Here is a 17,609-nt window from a genome sequence, read left to right on the forward strand (position 1 = left end):
CTCCAGCAGCTCCACGTCCTCCCTGTGCTGGGCCCCAGGGCTGGGGCAGCTCTGCAGGTGGGGTCTCACCTGAGCACAGGGGCACAGGGGCACAATCCCAATCCCTTTCCTGCTGCCCATGCTGGGGGATCAGCCCAGCACAGGGAGGTTTCTGGGCTGGGCATGGCCAGCCCTCACTGCCTGCACCCCCAGGTCTGTCTCCCAGGGCTGCTCCATCTGCTCATCCCCAGCCCGGACTGATCCCGGGGGTTGCCCTGACCCAGGGGCAGCACCAGCACTTGGTGGTGTTAAACCTCAGGAGATTGCCATGGGTCACTTCTGGAGCTTGTCCAGGGCCCTCTGGATGGCCCTGCCCTTCAGCAGTGTCACCTCAGCCTGGTGTCACCTGCAGAGCTGCTGAGGGTGTCTCGAACCCTCTCTCTGTGTCAGTGATGCAGATCTGAACTGTCCCTGCTCCCAGTACGGACCCCTGGGACACCACTGGTCACTGATGGCCACTCGGAGCCACTGCCCCTCTGCATGTGACCATCCAGCCAATTCCCTATCCAGCTAAGAGTCCATCCATGGAATCCAGCTCTCTCCAACGCAGAGAGAAGGATGTTGGGTGGGATTGTGTCCAGGCTCTGTAGAAATCCGGATAAATGTCATCCCTAACTTTTCCCTTTGTCCGCTGAGGGAGTCACCCCATCGGAGAAAGTCCCTGGGCAAGTCAGGGCAGCTTTCACTTGGGGACAGCCCCATGGGGAGGACAAAATAACGGCATGTTTGACCCCAAAAAGTGTGATGCATACTGGTGCTGCCCTGCAGGCTGGATCCATCAGCCCCCAGAGGGAAGTGGTCTGGGAAAGGGCTCCCTGTGACCGTCTGGCGCAGCCTGAGCGGTCGGAGCTCGGTCAGGCCGGCACACTTGGCCAGCACTCTGAGAAACTGCCTCATAAACAAGCAGAGCATCACCCCAAAGCACTTGGGTGTTTCTCTTGACAGTGGGAACCAAGTGATTTTTCTCTGGAATGGTGAAGTGATTGCAGAAAGATGCTGACCTTGCACCCACCATGACCTGAGCAGGGAGGAGCTGCCTGAGGTCCCACGCTCCCAGGCTTTGAAGATGCACAAAACCAGGAAACCTCTTGGTCCAGCATTAACCCAGCTTGGGAAAACCATCAGGCTTTGCTTGTCCCCTCACCCTGCCTCTGTCCTGCCACCTGTCCCCCCAACAATGACCACTCCAGGAGGCAGGTTTGGCTCCAGCAGGTTTTATTTCTAGAGAGGAGCAGCGCCACGGTCGGTGCAGGATCCGGGGGTCACGGAGCAGCGGTGAGGTGACGGACATGGCACCCACAGCCACGCGGTGACGGTCGCAGCCAAGCGTCATGCAAGGGGACAGGGGCTCGCCAGGACCCCTGTGCTCAGCCCTCGAGACCCCCACGGGGGATGGAGCTTCACTGGGGCTCAGGGCACCCAGAAGCACCTGGGACCAGCTCCGACCCACTCCAGGGTGGCTCCGCATCCTCCTCACTCCCCTTCCGCACGTGGGGCAGGCGACTACAAGCAGCAGCAGTTGGCTCAGGCGGTCAAGCCGCTAAATAAGGACTCAAAATACCCCATCATTAAATAATAATAAACTATTAAGGGAAGATTAAGGGTCTGGGCTGTGCGGCCGGGCTCAAGCAATTCTTCTGCACCCGCACAGGGACCAGAACCCGCAGCAATGATTCGGGGCGGGATTGTGCCGTTCTGGGAGCCAGCACCAGGCTCTGCCTGCTGTAAGGGGTTGATGGCAAAGCTACAGGGCTACTGAGAACAGAGGGGACACAGTGCTCCCCCAGCAGCACGTGGGCACAGAGAGGACACAGCGGGGGCTATGGGTCAGGCTGGTGGGACTAGAAGCCCTTCTCGATGCTGAGAGTGCGACGGGTGACGTGCTCCATCTGCCCCGAGATGTACTCAGTGAGGCTGATCTGGTAGTTGGCGAGCATCTTCAGCATCAGCCGTAGGTTCAGCCACCACTGCTCCTGGGGCAGCCTGTGCCTGTGCAGGGGGACACAGCTCTAGAGAAAACACCCCAGGAAGGTTCCCCTGGGAGCCAGTGAACCGCTGGGGTGTGGGGACTTACTCAAAATCCGTGACTTTCTTGAGCTCCGTCACAGGGCTGAAGGCCACAACCTTCTTCCGCAGCCCGATCACACAGGCAGTGTCTCCAGAGTTGGCAAACACACGCCCTGGGAGGAGGACACTGCTGACCTTGGCCACCTCACTGGGGGCCAAGCCTGGGAGCCTGGAGCAGCAGCCACCACCTTCCCCCACCCCCCATGGGAACCCCAGCCCTCGGCTCACCCTTGCTGTAGACTTGCTGCAGCTTCTCCGACATCCACAGCACCGCCTTCACTCCCAGCTTGGTCCCATAGTTCCGGTCAAAGGGGGTTGGGGCTCCCCCCTGGGGACAAAGAAATGGAGATGTCAGGTCTTGCCCAGCTCTCAGGGCCAGCAAGACCCATGTCACCCTGTCCCCTGTACCTCTGTACCTGCTGGAGGTGGCCCAGGACATTGATCCTGCAGTCAAAGATGCCTTTGCCCTCGGAGGAGTAAAGGTTGTAGAGGAACTCGGTGGTATAGTGCTCATGGCACTTCTCATTGCTGGGGGGGAGAGGGAAGGGCTTGGTAGGCTGCTCCTTCTGCTGGCATTCCCAGGGGCCCCCCTTTGTTTCCCATAACACCTTTCTTGAGCTGTTTTGTTCTCCCTGAGGCCCAGAGCCCTGGCCTGTGTCCCCAGGAGGACCCTGGGGCTGGGGTGGGAACAGCAGCGGAGGCACCTAGCGTCCCCACAGCCAGGCACGTGCTCACTGTGCCAAACCTCACCGTCCCCAGGACCCCTCTCTGGCCGTGGGAAGGGCTCAACTCCAGCCTTGCTCCCTGCCCTGGGGCTGGGGTTTGCAGTGACTGTCCCCAAGAGCCCCCAGCTCACCGCAGCACCAGCCCTCTCTGGATATCTGTCTTCATTTTGTCGGTCAAGTGCTCCACGTTGGCCTGCAAGATGAACACGGAGATGCCGGCAGCCATCCCACAGCCTGATCATCACTCCTGACATCAACCCAGTGTCTGCAGGGCATGGCCATGGTCCTCCAGCTCCTGCCCTGCTCTGGAGCCCTAACGTCCCCAATCTTCCTTCTCATTTTAGCCAGAGAGCCGCTCCTGCCTGCTCACCTTTAAGTCGTGGATAGTGAAGGGGTCTTCATAGACGTAGGCAGCGTCGGCGCCCACGGCGATGCCGGTGACTGTGGACAGGTACCCGCAGTAGCCCCCCATGGTCTCCACGATGAACACGCGGCGCTTGGTGCCCGAGGCCGACTGCTTGATGCGGTCACAGCTCTGTGCCCAAAGAAGGGGACGTCAGACCAGGGAGAGCCACCTTTGCTTCCCCAGCCCGGGGCACTCCAGGCCACAATGAAGGTGGTGGAGCACGGTGTCCCCATGAGCTGTCCCCGTCCGTGTCCCTCACCTCCATGGCGGCGTTGACGGCCGTGTCGGAGCCCAGGCTGAAGTCGGTGCCGGGCACGTTGTTGCTGATGGTGGCGGGGATGACGCACATGACGATGCAGAGCTCCTCGTACTGCCCGCGTGCCTCCACCAGCTGCAGCACCCCCTCGTACGCCTGCAGGCAGTCCAGGGATTGGGAAATGCTGGCCCTGCAGCCAGATCCACATCCCAGAAAGATTCCCCCAGCCACCCCGGCCCCCACTGAGCCAAGGATTCTGCCGCACCTCGAAGCCCCCAATGACCAGCAGCCCCTGGATGTTGAATTTGCGCACGTTCTCCACGATCTTCTCCATGCAGGTCTTGGGCAGTGTCCTGTGGTGGGCAGGGGGGCAGACGGTGGGTTGAGAATGGCAGGGACATCCCTCCCCTATGTCCCTGTCCCCAGGGCTGTCCTCACCTCTTGGTGCCCAGCATGGAGCCACCACGGCCCAGCCATCCTGCCACGTCGTGCCAGCCCACCTCGCGGACCTGCATTAGGGGTGAGCTTAGGGGAGGGAAGAGCCCCCCTCCCCCAGGCCCAACCCTGTGGATGCTAAATGCAAAAGCAAGCAGGGAACAGAGCCTGTGTGAAACTCAAAGGCACACAGGCTTCTCACTCTGGCCTGAGGAAGCATAAGAAAGAATCCAAACAGTCCTTGGTAAAAGACAACAATCTCTGCAGGTGGTGTTTAGGAAAACAGTCAAGGGGTGGTGTTCCACTTAACCAATGCTGGTGATGTGTTGCTTTAATGACCAATGAGAGTTTTACCTCTCGGACCTTCTTGAACATGTGTATAAAAGAACATTAAGAATAATAAACTTTGCTCTCTCGAACAATGCAACTAAGGGAGTCAGTGTCGTACTGTTTCACCATTCCTAACATAGTGCAAGACACCCCATGCTCCAGGATGTCCCAGGCTCACCATGGCCCTTACCTGCCCCTTGGCCAGGCCCTCGAAGCCGTCGCTCACCACGTAGATGGTGTGTCCCTGGCAGATGCCGATGCGCACGGCCGAGCGCACGGCAGCGTTCATGCCGGCGGCCGGCGCTCCCACGTTCAGAATGGCCATGCTGAAGGGGCTCTGTGGGGACAGGGATGGGAACAGCACATCCCTGCGTGTCCCCAAGGCGGGGATGATGTACCCTGCTGCTCCCCATCACCCCTCACCTTCTCCTGAGCTGGCTTCTGGTGCGCCAGCAGCTTGTAGATGTTCCAGTTGTTCTCAAAGCTCCTGCAAGGACACAGTGATGTGTCCCCAAGGCACGTCTGGGAGGAGGAGGAGTGCCCTGGGGTGTGACTGGGGACACCCTTCTGGCTGCAGGAACCAATGGCTTCCCCACAAGGAGAAGACCCTATCCAAGAGGGATGTCTCCCCCAGTCTTGGTCCCTGCTCCTCACCTTCCCCGAAGCTGGATGGCCTCCTCAAACCTCTTCTCATCCATGGCCTTCTGCACATCTTTTGTCTTGGGCCGGGAGAAAGATGCAGCACCATGACACCCATGTTCACAGGGAGGGGAATGGGACCCCCACCCAAATTCCCTGGTACTCACCACCTGGACACACTCCATGAGTGGCAGCCGCACTGACTGGTTCCCAGAGAGGCTGACCACGCAGGCTGGGGTGTCTGGTGTGGCCTCCAGCAGTGCCATCACCGCCTCCATCCCCATCTTGCTGCTCTGCAAAGGGACAGGGACACCTGTGACACTGGGGCCACCAGCGTCAGCTGGGTGGGATGCTCAGGCATGCTCCCACAGGCTTGGAAACCACGTGGCTGCTGATTCACTGCCGGAAAGCCGATGGTTTTATTTAAAAATCCATGGAATTTGGAGTAAACGAGGCAAAATGGGTGCACATTTTGCACAGCGCAGCAGGGCTGAGCCCATCCGAGCCTCACCCCAGCTGGCAAACCTTTTCCATTGGGCAGAGGGATGGCAGGAGCGGGGTTCCCCCTCCCTGTGTCCTGCCCTGGACCTACCAGCACGCGGTCAAAGGCAGACGGGGTTCCTCCGCGCTGCACATGGCCGAGGACCGTGACCCGCGTGTCGAAGCCCAGGCGTTGCACCACCAGCTGTGGGGAAGAGGGGACATCATGTTGGGGACCCACCGGTGTCTGTGGGTGCCAGGGTGGTGCCGGGGCAGTCGCTTACGTCCTTCACATAGTTGGAGGAGATGGGTTTGCCGCTGCGGTCGATGGCGCCCTCGGCGATGATGATGATGTTGAGCCGCGAGCCCCGGCTGCGTGTCTGGCACGAGGGGAGGACAAAGGGCTCAGCCAAAACTGAGCCAAAACTCACCGTGGGCTGTGTGTGAGTGCCCTCCCCTTCCCGCCATCTGTGCTGCCCTGGGGGTGGCTCAGGTCACAGGCAGCTGAGCCCCCAAGGCAGCGCTGCCCCTGGCATGCGAGGGCTGGATTTGCGCTCGGCTGAGCGCCCCGGTTCACAGGGACAATGGCGGCAGCTCCCGAAGCTTCACGGGGGCCGGGCACCGGCTGCAGGGCTCAGCCCGGGCCCCTGCGGGGACTCTTGGGGGGAACAGGGGATGGGATGGTAGGAACTCCCCCCTCACCTCCCCAAGCCTTTCGCACATGAGGTCCTCCCAGCCGTCCTCCGGAGGGGATTCAGGGATGAAGAGCCAGTCGGCACCCGAGGCCAAGCCGGACACCAGTGCCAGGTACCTGGGGAGACACGGCAGTGGCAGCACCGGCCCTGAAATGCGGCATCCCGTCCCACCGATGGGCTTCCCCACCCACAGGGGCTTACCCGCAGTGGCGACCCATCACCTCCAGCACGAACGTCCGCTGGTGGCTGCAAAGACACGGGTGGGAAGAGAGGAGGGTGGGTGCGATGGCCGGGGCGGGGCAGCCCCCAGCCCCATCCCGCTCACCTCTGTGCCGTGGTGGTGATGGCGTCAATGACCTCCATGATGCGGTGCAGCGCCGAGTCGGTGCCGATGGTCATGTCGGTGCCGCAGAAGTCGTTGTCGATGGAGCCCACCAGCCCCACGATGTTCAGCCGGCAATTCTTCTTCGCCACCTCCTCGCTGATCTGCCCTGGGGCGGGTCACGGCCACCACACCAGTTATTTCGGGGCACTCACGTCCCCACCATCATGGGGCTGGAGCCCAGCCCTTCTTGGGGTCACGGCAGCGGGGTGACCCTCTGCACCTCATCAGCCTCGGTGACCCGGGGGCTGGAAGGGGCTCACCCACCATCTCGGACCAGCTCCTCCAGCAGCCCAGCCCACTCGGAGCGGAAGATGTCAGCGCCGGTGAGGCTGCCGTCGCCGCCGATGACGCACAGGTTGGTGATGCCGTGCTCCACCAGGTTGCGGGCGGCCCGGAGCCGGCCCGCCCTCGTGGTGAAGGCCTTGCAGCGGGCGCTGCCGATCACCGTCCCACCCTGGGGACAGAACAGGGCTCGTCACACACATTTGGGGCAATGGGATCTGGGGTCCCGTGGCCCCGTGGTGACCCTCACCAGCTGGATGATGTTGGAGACGCTGAGCCAGTTGGCCTGTTTGATGTTGTCACCGCCCTCCACCAGCCCCTCGTAGCCCTGTGGAGAAGCAGAGGGTGATGAAAGGTACCCGGGCACGGGGGGGGGGGTGAATCCCCCCAGCCATGACGGGGACCAGGACGAGCCCCAACCTCATAGATGAGGAAGACCTTGGCTCCCACGTATATCCCCATGCGGGTGACAGCGCGGACAGCGGCGTTCATACCTGGAAAAGTGATATGTGAGCTGGAGTATTCCCATGGGATCCTGCGTCCCACAGGGGATGGGATCCTATAGGTGACCCTGAGGTGTCCCCTTGAGTGGGCGGGGAGCCACGTGGGCTGAGACCGGGGAAACTCTGCGCACAGCTGGGCCCGCGGACGAGGAACTGCCCGGGAGGGAGTCGCTTATCCCGGGAGGGGGACGGGGACGGACACACTCCCTCCGTGGGGCTCCCCGCCTGGGGCCCCTGCCCTCCCACGGCCCGAGGGGGACGGGGAAGCGGCGCGGGCGGGAGCGCACGGGAGGGGGTCCCCATCCGCCCGCCCCGGGGAGGAGCGCGGCCCGCGGGCTCCGGTCCCGGGCGGTCTCGGGCACGGACACGGACACGGACACGGACACGGACACGGACACGGACACGCGGGGCGGCCGCGGGCCCGGCCCGAGCCCCCCGCCCCGCCGGGCGCACCTTGCGCGTCTCCGCCGCTGGTGAGGACAGCGATGGCCATCCCGGCCCCCGCCATCCGCAGCCGCTCCAGCTCCGCCGCCGCCATCGCTGCGCTCCCGGCACCGGCGCCGCCGCCGCGGACACGCCCCGGGACACGCACGGACCGGGGACACGCCCCGGGACACGCCCCGGGACACGCAGGGACCGGGGACACGCCCCGGGACACGCCCCGGGACACGCCCCGAGCGGGGGACACGCCCCGGGACACGCCCCTCCCGCCGCCGCCGAGCGACAGACAGGGTGACACGTCGCGCTGTGTCGCGACATGGTGCCCCATATCGTGCCGGACAGTGGGCACACGCCCCGCCATCCCGGACCGCGACATCCTGCGCGAGGTCCGTTCCAGAGTCCTGAAGGAATTGGCTGATAGAGCTGCCCAGCCGCTCTCCAGGATGTTGGAAAGGTCCTGGCTGTCCGGTCAGGTCCCAGGTGACTGGAAAAAAACGGGGTCCTTGTCCTCATCTTTGAGAAGGGTGGAAAGGAGAAGCCTGGGGAGCGGAGCTGCCGGCCCGTCAGCCTCCCCTCTGTGCCTGGGAGGATCCTGGGCCAGACCCTCCTGGAAGCTCTGCTGAGGCAGGGGAAGGACAGGAGGTGAATCGGGACCGCCGGCACCAAGGGCAAGTCCTGCCAGACCAACCCAGGGACTTTCTCCGATGGGGTGATTCCCTCAGCGGACAAGGGAAAAGTTAGGGATGACATTTATCCGGATTTCTATAGAGCCTGGACACAATCCCACCCAACATCTTCCTCTCTGCGTTGGAGAGAGCTGGATTCCATGGATGGACTCTTAGCTGGATAGGGAACTGGCTGGATGGTCACATGCAGAGGGGCAGTGGCTCCAAGTGGCCATCAGTGACCAGTGGTGTCCCAGGGGTCCGTACTGGGAGCAGGGACAGTTCAGATCTGCATCACTGACACAGAGAGAGGGTTCGAGACACCCTCAGCAGCTCTGCAGGTGACACCAGGCTGAGGTGACACTGCTGAAGGGCAGGGCCATCCAGAGGGCCCTGGACAAGCTCCAGAAGTGACCCATGGCAATCTCCTGAGGTTTAACACCACCAAGTGCTGGTGCTGCCCCTGGGTCAGGGCAACTCCCGGGATCAGTCCGGGCTGGGGATGAGCAGATGGAGCAGCCCTGGGAGATGGACCTGGGGGTGCAGGCGGTGAGGGCTGGCCATGCCCCAGCCCAGAAACCTCCCTGTGCTGGGCTGATCCCCCAGCGTGGGCAGCAGGAAAGGGATTGGGATTCTGCCCCTGTGCCCCTGTGCTCAGGTGAGACCCCACCTGCAGAGCTGCCCCAGCCCTGGGGCCCAGCACAGGGAGGACGTGGAGCTGCTGGAGAGAGTCCAGAGGGGGCACCAGGATGAGCAGAGGATGGAGCAGCTCTGCTGGGAGGAAAGGCTGGGAGAGTTGGGATTGTTCAGCCTGAAGAGAAGCTCTGGGGTGAGCTCATTGTGGCCTTGCAGTGCCTGAAGGAGCCAACAAGGAAGATGGAGATAGAATATTCCCAAGGGGAAGTCCCCTTGCAGAGGGGAATGGCTTCAAACTGGTTAGATGGGATACTGGGAAGAAATTCTTGGCTGTGAGAGTGGTGAGACCCTGGTGCAGGTCACAGAGAGAAGCTGTGGCTGTCCCTGGATCCCTGGAAGTGTCCAAGGCCAGGTTGGACGGGGTTTAGAGCAGCCTGGGATAGTGGAAGGTGTCCCTGCCCCTGGCAGGGGGTGGAATGAGATGGGCTTTCAGGTCCCTTCCCACCCAGGGCATTCCATGACTATATTCTATGCCACCACAGGCTGTGCCATGCTGTGCCAATGAGACGAGCTGGAGCTTTTACTAGAAATTTCACATTTTAAAATTTTTAATTTATAATTATTTTAGTTGTAATTAAAAAAACAAACCTATGGAGGAATCCCTGGCATGGATTTCTCATCCCCACGACCCAGCTCTGTACCCAGAGTGTCACCCCTCTCCAGGGAGGGGGTTCCTGTTGCTGGATGCCCTCTCGGCACCAGGTGGGTACAGTGCGGTGCTGGGAGGCTGCTCCAATCCTCCCCATTCCCTGGGAATGGTCCCCATCACCGTGCTCCCCTGGTCTCCCACATCCCCCAGGGGAGTGGGACAGGGCCCTGCCCAGCCAAGGGATGGGGAAACCGAGTAAGGTTCTGGCAGCTTGCCCAATTCCATCTATGCCGAGTGGAGCTTGGAGCCTCATCCTGCATCCTCAGGCGCCGCGGGGCCCGGCATATCCGGCAGGGAAGGGGTGCGGGTGCCTCGGGTTAAGGAAATGGGAGAGACCTGGCCGGAGTCCCGCTCTCCTCCTCCCACAGCCCCACCTCCCCGGCCCTCTTAACATCCCCCGGGCCGGCCGTGGGGCCAGCAGCGCGTCCCCGTCCCCACCATGCTGCGGCTGCTGCTGCTCTGCGGGGCCCTGCGCTGCGGGGCGGAGCAGGCGGGTAAGGCAGGGACACGCCTGGGGACGCCGGGCTTGCCCCGGGGGCACACGGGGCTCACGGGGCGCTGGGTGATGTCCCACGTCTCCCGCAGCCCCGCTCGCTTTCACCATGCTCCAGCTGACCCGAGTCTACATGGGCAATTCCATGTTCCGGGGGAACGCCAGCCTGAATGGGCAGCTCAGCCATCTCCTGGAGGAGGATAATGTCACCCAGGTGCTCCCGCTGGAGCCTCCGGACGCCTGGGCCCGGCGGCGGGACATGGTGATCACCTACCTGAAGAACTTCAGGCAGCTGATGCAGCTCTTCAACATGGAGAGACCCACCAAATGTGAGTGGTACCCGGGGGACGGGGGTGGGTGCCCCGGGGAAGGGGAGCCCCTTCCACGCTGCCAGGGCCCGGGGGTGGCTCTCCAAGGACAGGTGGGAGAAAGGATGGGGACACGGCCATGTGCAAAACCTCGCTGTGGGCAAAGGGAGCCCTTCTGTGGAGCTGGGAATTTCTTACCCGAAGCACACCCTGGGAACGGGATAATGCTCAACCTGTTGCTGCTCCTCCGGAAAAGGGCTGGGGGCTGCAGCCTGTGGGGTGGTGAGGTGTAGGAACCCTGTCTGCTCCCTGCCTGTGCTCTGCCTGCGTCCCACCTGGATCCCACTTGCACCCTGCTTGCATCCCACCCGCTCCCTGCCTGCATCCCACAGCTTGTGTGATCTGTGGGACGCTGCTGGCGATGGTTTTGTGCTCCTGCCCACTCCACCCCACAAGCCGTGTCACCTCTGCTGCTCCTGCCCGGGGTGTGCTTTCCTTTCCTTTCCTTGGTTACCCTCAAACCGGTTTAGCCCCAGCCCCACATTGCTGTACCCCTGGGGAGCCCGGTGTCACCGCGGGGTCTCTGGCATGACCCGCCCCAGCCCTCCCGGTGTCCCTGTCCCAGCGTCTCACCCCATCCGTGACAGCTACGAGCAGCTCTGTGCCCAAGACCTCCCTCTCTGTAAAACCGGAGCTATGCTGTGTGCAGATAAGAGAGGGAAAATAATCCTGGCTGCTGGAAAAGCCACTGCCGTGCTCAAACCAAGGGGAAGCAGAGCTGTGGGTGGGTTGGGTGGCACAAGGCCACTGGTGAGGGCCACGGGATCCTGAGGGTGGGAGCGTGGTGACCCTGTCCCCTCCCTGTCCCTGCAGTCACCCAGCACCTGCGCTGCCTCCTCGGCTGCCGCCTCTACCCCAATGGCACAGCCCAGAGCTTCTACGAGGTGTCCCTCAACAGGACAGCGTTCCTCAGCTTCCACGTCCCCAACGCCACCTGGGAGCGGCGCTGGCCCGGCGAGCTCCCGGTGGCCACCTTCGCCCAGGAGCAGCTGATGAAATACCCCACAACCACCCAGGACCTGCAGTATTTCCTCAACACCACCTGTGTCAGCATCCTGCAGGCTCAGAGCGCCAGGACAGGTTCGTGGTGGGGCCAGGGTTGGGGACAGGGACACGGTGGCGTGGCCCAGTCGTCACCTCTGTCCCTCTCGCCTCTTGCAGGAAAAGTCAGCGGCCGATCGCGCACTCCGCTGGTCCTGGGGCTGGTCCTGGGAAGCCTTGCCCTGCTGGGCACGGCCCTGGGCATCTTCCTGTGCACGGGAGGGAGCTGTTAGTGTGGGCAGCTGTCCCATGTCACCCCGTGGACACAGGGGACTGACCCATCATCTTTCCGTGCATCCATCACCACCCTCTGGAGGCAAGGGACAGAACCATCATCTCCCTGTGGAGTCAGGGGATGGATCCATCGTCCTCCCAAGGATCCAGCAACTCTCCGTGGATCCATCATCACGCTGGGGAGGCAGGGGCTGGATCTGTCATCCCTGCATAGACAGAGGATGGATCCGTCATCCCCCCGTGGAGGCGGGGACTGAGCCCATCCCTCACAAGGGTGCGTGTCCCCAGTGCCACAGCCTTTGCTCCCTGAGGACACCGGTGGCTTCCCAGTCCTGTCCCAGCTGGACTGACCCTCCCAGCAGCCCCCAGCCCTGTGGATGGTCTTCACACTGGGCAATGCACTGAGAATCCACACAGAAACACAGGGCATAGATGGAAAAATGGAGGGGAGGGGCATGGGGGGAAAGCAGCAGGAGAAACAGCCATGGAATTGTTAAAAGGATGGTGTTAAACCCTCATTTATCCTTGTTCCAGTGGGGATGGAGGGAGGATGTCACAGCTGTAATAAAACCACCCATCACCTCCCACCACACCTTTGGCTGCTCTTGTTCCCCTTGGCAGCACCGATGTGGGGCTGTGGATCCATCCTGGACCACTGCTGCTGCTGGGTGAGCTCGTTGGTGTTGCCAGCCACTGTGCCAGACCTTGGGTTGTGTGCTGAGTTTTCCTGGTCTCTGGAAAGATGCTGGTGGTATTTGCAGGAGGGTGTTGCACCTCCTGAGCTCATTTCAACCTCCCAGTTTTGGTTTGACTCTATTAAGTAATTTTCTCAATGTTTTTCATTTCCTTGCTCAGTGTGAGATGCTGAGGTCAAGCACACACAGCTGTGAGGGGACAGTTTTCCTTTTCCACAATCCAAATCTGAGCTCAAAACTCCACTGTTTAAACTTTGATTGCATTGATAAGAAACTTGGCCACATTTCCCTTTCACCCAAAAGGGGATTTTGAGCTCTCCTGCACATCACTGCTCTGGAGCCAGGAAGGGCTGGGGATGAGCCAGGAGCTGCCTGGGGACAGCACAGGAGAGAGGCTTTCCTGGATGAGCTTCCAGCTCTTTCCTTTCTAAGCACCCTGCGAGCAAGGCAGGATGGGATGAGGGAAGATGGGAAAAGAGGTGAGGGACAGCAGGGATGCGAAGATGACCTGTGGGGTTGTCCTGATGGAGGGATGGAGGAGGAGGTCTCCAAAGCCCACACCTCATCACCCTGGCTCCCAGCCACCCCTGGAACAGCCCCCACCTCCCCTGGGTTCCTGGGGCAGAGGCTGGGGTGCTCCCCACCCTTGGCAGGCTCCGAGAGGCTGGAGAATCCAAAACAACATGGATGAGGTATGGGAACGTCATCGCTCGGCCCTTGGAGCAGCGCCCTTGGCAGGAGCTGTGCTGCGGGCCGAGCGCTCTGTGTCCCTGCCACCGGCATCCAGGGACACCAGGGCAGCGCTGAAGGTCACACGTGCTGCAATTGCTGCCCTCAAAGGGATTCAGTCCATTCCAGCTGGGAGAAACCACTGCATTCCCAGCTCTGCTTGGAGCTTTGGACTCAGGGCATCTCTGCTACCTGCAGATGTTGCACCGTGGCCCCCAAAGAGTGACTCCCATTCCCAGTCCCCTCTCCCTGGGCTGCAGCTCCTTGCTCTGGCTGGGATGGCCGAGCGTGGATGCTGTGGGATCCCCACGGCTGTGATGGGGCAGGGATTGCACCCAGGACACCCCCAGATGGCAAACACTGGTGGGGAGGCCTGGAACAGCTTTTTGTTCCAGAAATGTGTCGTCTTTTGGACAGATGGGCAAGTCTGAGCTTCTCCACGCAGCTCTGGGAAAGCCTTTTCCTTGCCCCCGAGCCCCCCATGTGTGTCTGGAGAATGCTCCAGAGTGGAGCTGACTCTGTTGCTACTCTTGAATTTCCACAGGGGATTGGGCAGTGGGGATCCCCCAAAAGTGCAGAACCCCGAGGAACAGCCTCATCTCCATTGGTGTCCGTGGGCAACGCACCCAAACCTGGCACCTCCATCCCAAGGCACCTCCCTGGTGGTGACCAGCATCAGTGTCCAACCTGGATATGGTGGCCAGCAGCAGAGGGGTTATGGTGGCAGCATCCACCTCCGACACATTGTAGCCCCAAAATTTCCCTTCCTCACCCCAAACACAATTTGTTGCCCCAACATTTCTCTTCCTCACTCCAAAACCCTCAAGTGCCTCATGGCAGGGCCACTGAGGTCTGGCTGGGTGTGGGAGCTGGGAACAGTGGCCCAGGTGCCTCAGAGCTGGGAGCTGGGCTCCTGCTCCATCACCACTCCAACACAGAGCAGCTTCCTGGCAGCCAGCAGCCACGTGCATGGCTTATCCTTTCCCAAATTTGGCTGCTCTTCTGCCCCCAGGTCACAGCTTGGGACAGGCGCCAGTGCGTATTCCATCAGTGAGGGGTGGTTTTAATTTTCTCCTTGGAGGACTTTGGGGTCCTGCAGGAGGGAGAATGAACCTGCAGGGAAACCTCTGGCAGCTTTAACCAGAGTGACCCATCCCTGTTATCTGCAGGGATTGCTGGGCAAGGCTTTGTTTTCCACGCGTGGTTTCCATCAGCCCGTTCCACTGTCGCTGTCTTGGATAAGGGCTCAGATAAGACGCCCAAGCCTTGATTCTTGTTGCAGTGAGGCAATGCCCATGTGCCAGGGACCAGCTCTTCCCTTCGCCCCATCCCATGGATGGGGTGGGCAGGTCACCTCATTTCCTTTTGGACATCATCTCCCTCTGCAAGGTTGGTATCTCCATCCATGTCCTTTGGGAACTACAGTGCCCCAGGACAAAGGGCTGGATGGCTCCAGGAGCTGCCCAAAACCAGCAATGGGCTCTGGTGCCTGCTGGGGTGGGAAAGGGAAAAAAAGTGGGGCTGATGGGATCCATCTGGAAGGAAGTGGGATTATCCCTGTAAACACCTTTTACGCACTCAGAGCCTGCACTGGTGTCATTGTGGCTTTCCAGGACTAAACAAACCCCATCCTTCCAAATTCTCAGAGGTCACAGTCATAGATGTTTTAATTCCTGACTTTGGGACACCCTTGTTAACCCCAGGGGCTGCACTAGGGTGAGTGGATCTGCTTTCTAGCAGCCTCCTGCTCCCACATGGAAGCGAGCAGCTCCCTGGAAAAGCCTCCCAGCACAGGGAAGAGCCGTGATGGCCACTCCCTCCTCGCAGGGCGTTCGGTGGTGCCCAGTGCTGATCTCTTCTTCCCGCTCACCTCCCAGGTCAGCTGGAGGAAACAGGAGGAGAGAGCTGGCTGCTGGCCAGGAGGAGGGATATGGGCAGGTGGGATGCAGGCAGAGGGTATCACCCATCCCACACCTCTGCCCTGCTCCAGAGGGCTGCCCTCTCCCTGGGGACCGCTCAGGAGCAAGCCAGGCTGCTCCACCAGCTCCTGCAGTGCAGGTGAGCAGGGATAGGGGCTCCTAGCTGGGAATCACAGCAAGGATTCCAGCAAGGAATCATCGCTCCTCCTTCCCAGCTGGAGGCTCCCACTCCAAACCCGTGTCCTCAGAGCAAACTTCTCCTGGCACCAGCCCCTTCTCCCTTCTTCCTCCACTGCCCAGCCCTGGAGCAGAAAGGTTCAGAGAGAGCCAAAGACACAAAACCCCAAGATTTTTCTTTGGAAAAACCCAAGCTTCCTTGCACTGCGCTTTCAGAGAAGTTTCCCTGAAAAAACAGCTGTTTGAGAACACTTTCACCCACTTCCCAGAGTTGGGAGCAGCCTTCAGTGTGACTGAAGCCATTGAGAGCAAAGCCCTCCTCCCAACACTCCCACACCAAGGGCTGAAACTCCTTGGAGCAGCCCCGAAACTTCACCATCCGGTCTGGGATGGGGAATGTGGCTCTAGGTGCAGCCAGCCCAGGCTGTGGAGGGACAGAAGACACGGACAAGGCTGCAGGACAGGATGGGAACATGGATCTGAGCCCTGTATTCCCTCCCATCATCAACCTGCTATGGAATCCTCATCCATCTGCTCCTTCCCCTCCCCTGGGATGGGAGGGATCCAGCCAAAGGGTGGGAACACAGCGCTGATGGAGGCAATGACATCTAAAAGCCAGCCTGTGGTGAGGCCCTGAAGGAACACACACAGCCCCTGGAGATGCTGGAAATCATTCCCTTCAGGAATAAACCAGGACCCCATTTCAGCCAGACCTTCCCAAAGCAGCATGGACTTCTGGGAATGCATTCCAAGGACAAGTGTTTTCCTAGAAGAATTGAACAACATGCCCTCATCAGAACCCTCACAATCCTCCCTGTTCCAAGGATTTATGTTAAAAGAGGCACAGGAAATCTGTGTTTATTTGTTCCTGGTTTGGGAATGCTGTTGCTTAGAAAGACTGGAAATTCAAGCTGTGCATTACAGAATTCCCAGCCTGGAGGTTCAGTCAGCATCCTTGCCTGGTGCCTGACCAAGATGAACACTTAAATCTCATGGGAAGCATTTCTGTGGATAAAGGAGTCCATGTGTGCCATGACTTGCTCCCACCAGCTCCATGTCACTGGAGAAGGGGACAGAAGATGTCAAGGACACCGAGCACCCTCTGCACCCCCAATTCTTGGAGGACAAATATTCCATGATCCCAAAAAAAGCACACTGTGAGCGGGCCAGAACCAAAACCACTGGGAAAGCACTGCTGTTGCTGCTGGGCAAAAGCATGGAAGCTCTGGAAGCTTTGTCTGGAGGTAGGAAAAGTGTTGGATGCTGGCTCTGAACACACCCCACACCACGGGGGAAAGGGTGGAAGGAAACAGGGATTCTTGGTTGGAATTTGGGGCTTTTTTTTTCCTGTTTTTCCCCTTGCTAGTGAGCAAGCCAGGGCTCTGCAGCCATTGTTGTGTTCTCCAAAGAGTCTGGCCCCACAATGCAATTAAAACAAACCACAGGAAGGAAAGGAATTAGCAGGGAAAGGAAAAGCAGCAGCAGGAACAAAATAAACCCGCTGGCTGCTGCTGGGGGTGCAGGTAGGAGAGGTTACGCCTTGCCCTGGGGACAAACCTGGAGCTTGGGGGTAAAATCTTGGCTTTTTGGATTTATTGCTACAGGTGAGCAGGGCTGCAAGGGGCTGGAATGACAGCAAACAGCCCCATGCACAGGGATATGGGAAGGAATTCCTTTGAAATCTGAGGTTTCCTAGAAACTTGAACTAAGAGGGAGCAGAGGCAGCACCTGGAAAAGACTGGGCATCATGGGCAGAGGAAGCAGCCTCAGCTGGGGTCACCACTTTATCCTTATGGATTCTGAGGAGAAGCAGAGACCAAGGGTTTGGCATTGCAGGTTTGTCTCAGCTGCTCCCCAAGCCCCTGCTGCGCTCTGCCAAGGCAAATGTACACAGGATCCAACAGGAAATCTTCCCGGGGCTGCTGCTTCCCCTGCGTCACTCCCACTGGTTGGAAGCACTGGAGCTGCAGGGGTGGGTGGGACTTGCTGGACCTAGGGCAGCATGGACATAGGGGCTGTGCCCACCTCGAGCTGCTTCCTGCTCCCAAGGAAGGAAAACAAGGAATAAACCCAAAACAAATCCACCTTGAGGCTGCATCTGCTGCAGCAAACACTTCCCTGTAGGCAAACCACAGCCCATCCACTTCCCAAATAGGGAATGGGGTAGGGAGAAGCTGGAAGGATCCCACTTTAGAGCCCCCAAGATCCCTGAAGGAACTGGAAGGAGTGTGGAGCCAGGTGGCACTGGGCTCTTCTCTCA

At 60.2% G+C, this 17,609-nt stretch overlaps 2 protein-coding genes across 2 annotated transcripts; one reads left to right on the top strand and one right to left on the bottom strand.

Annotated features, from left to right (window-relative positions):
• Positions 1–1,237: 1,237 nt before the first annotated feature.
• Positions 1,238–7,853, bottom strand: PFKL (phosphofructokinase, liver type). Its single transcript, XM_058843560.1, has 22 exons — positions 7,696–7,853; positions 7,160–7,233; positions 6,990–7,067; positions 6,722–6,911; positions 6,398–6,563; positions 6,274–6,318; positions 6,080–6,188; positions 5,662–5,757; positions 5,490–5,582; positions 5,065–5,190; positions 4,913–4,977; positions 4,682–4,745; positions 4,449–4,595; positions 3,932–4,002; positions 3,759–3,846; positions 3,497–3,649; positions 3,202–3,366; positions 2,963–3,024; positions 2,523–2,634; positions 2,335–2,434; positions 2,114–2,219; positions 1,238–2,028 (listed from the first exon to the last, which is right to left on the bottom strand). The coding sequence occupies exons 1-22, from the start codon at positions 7,778–7,780 to the stop codon at positions 1,881–1,883; spliced, it is 2,343 nt and encodes a 780-aa protein (XP_058699543.1). The 5' UTR covers positions 7,781–7,853; the 3' UTR covers positions 1,238–1,880.
• Positions 7,854–10,069: 2,216 nt separating this feature from the next.
• PROCR (protein C receptor) lies at positions 10,070–12,416 on the top strand. Its single transcript, XM_058843564.1, has 4 exons — positions 10,070–10,187; positions 10,279–10,515; positions 11,368–11,634; positions 11,716–12,416. Exons 1-4 carry the CDS (start codon positions 10,133–10,135, stop codon positions 11,826–11,828), a joined length of 672 nt encoding a protein of 223 aa, XP_058699547.1. The 5' UTR covers positions 10,070–10,132; the 3' UTR covers positions 11,829–12,416.
• The last annotated feature ends 5,193 nt before the right edge of the window (positions 12,417–17,609 follow it).

Source organism: Poecile atricapillus, chromosome 8, assembly GCF_030490865.1.
Source record: "Poecile atricapillus isolate bPoeAtr1 chromosome 8, bPoeAtr1.hap1, whole genome shotgun sequence".
In the NCBI taxonomy this organism is placed as follows: Eukaryota; Metazoa; Chordata; class Aves; order Passeriformes; family Paridae; genus Poecile; species Poecile atricapillus.

Coding starts and splice junctions, on each gene's coding strand:
- PFKL (XM_058843560.1), bottom strand. CDS start 7,780: ATGGCGGCGGCGGAGCTGGAGCGGCTGCGGATGGCGGGGGCCGGGATG. Junction 3,847..3,931: donor TCCATGCTGGGCACCAAGAG/GTGAGGACAGCC, acceptor TGCCCACCACAG/GACACTGCCCAAGACCTGCA. Junction 3,025..3,201: donor TCACTATCCACGACTTAAAG/GTGAGCAGGCAG, acceptor TTCATCTTGCAG/GCCAACGTGGAGCACTTGAC.
- PROCR (XM_058843564.1), top strand. CDS start 10,133: ATGCTGCGGCTGCTGCTGCTCTGCGGGGCCCTGCGCTGCGGGGCGGAG. Junction 10,188..10,278: donor CTGCGGGGCGGAGCAGGCGG/GTAAGGCAGGGA, acceptor CGTCTCCCGCAG/CCCCGCTCGCTTTCACCATG. Junction 10,516..11,367: donor CATGGAGAGACCCACCAAAT/GTGAGTGGTACC, acceptor CTGTCCCTGCAG/TCACCCAGCACCTGCGCTGC.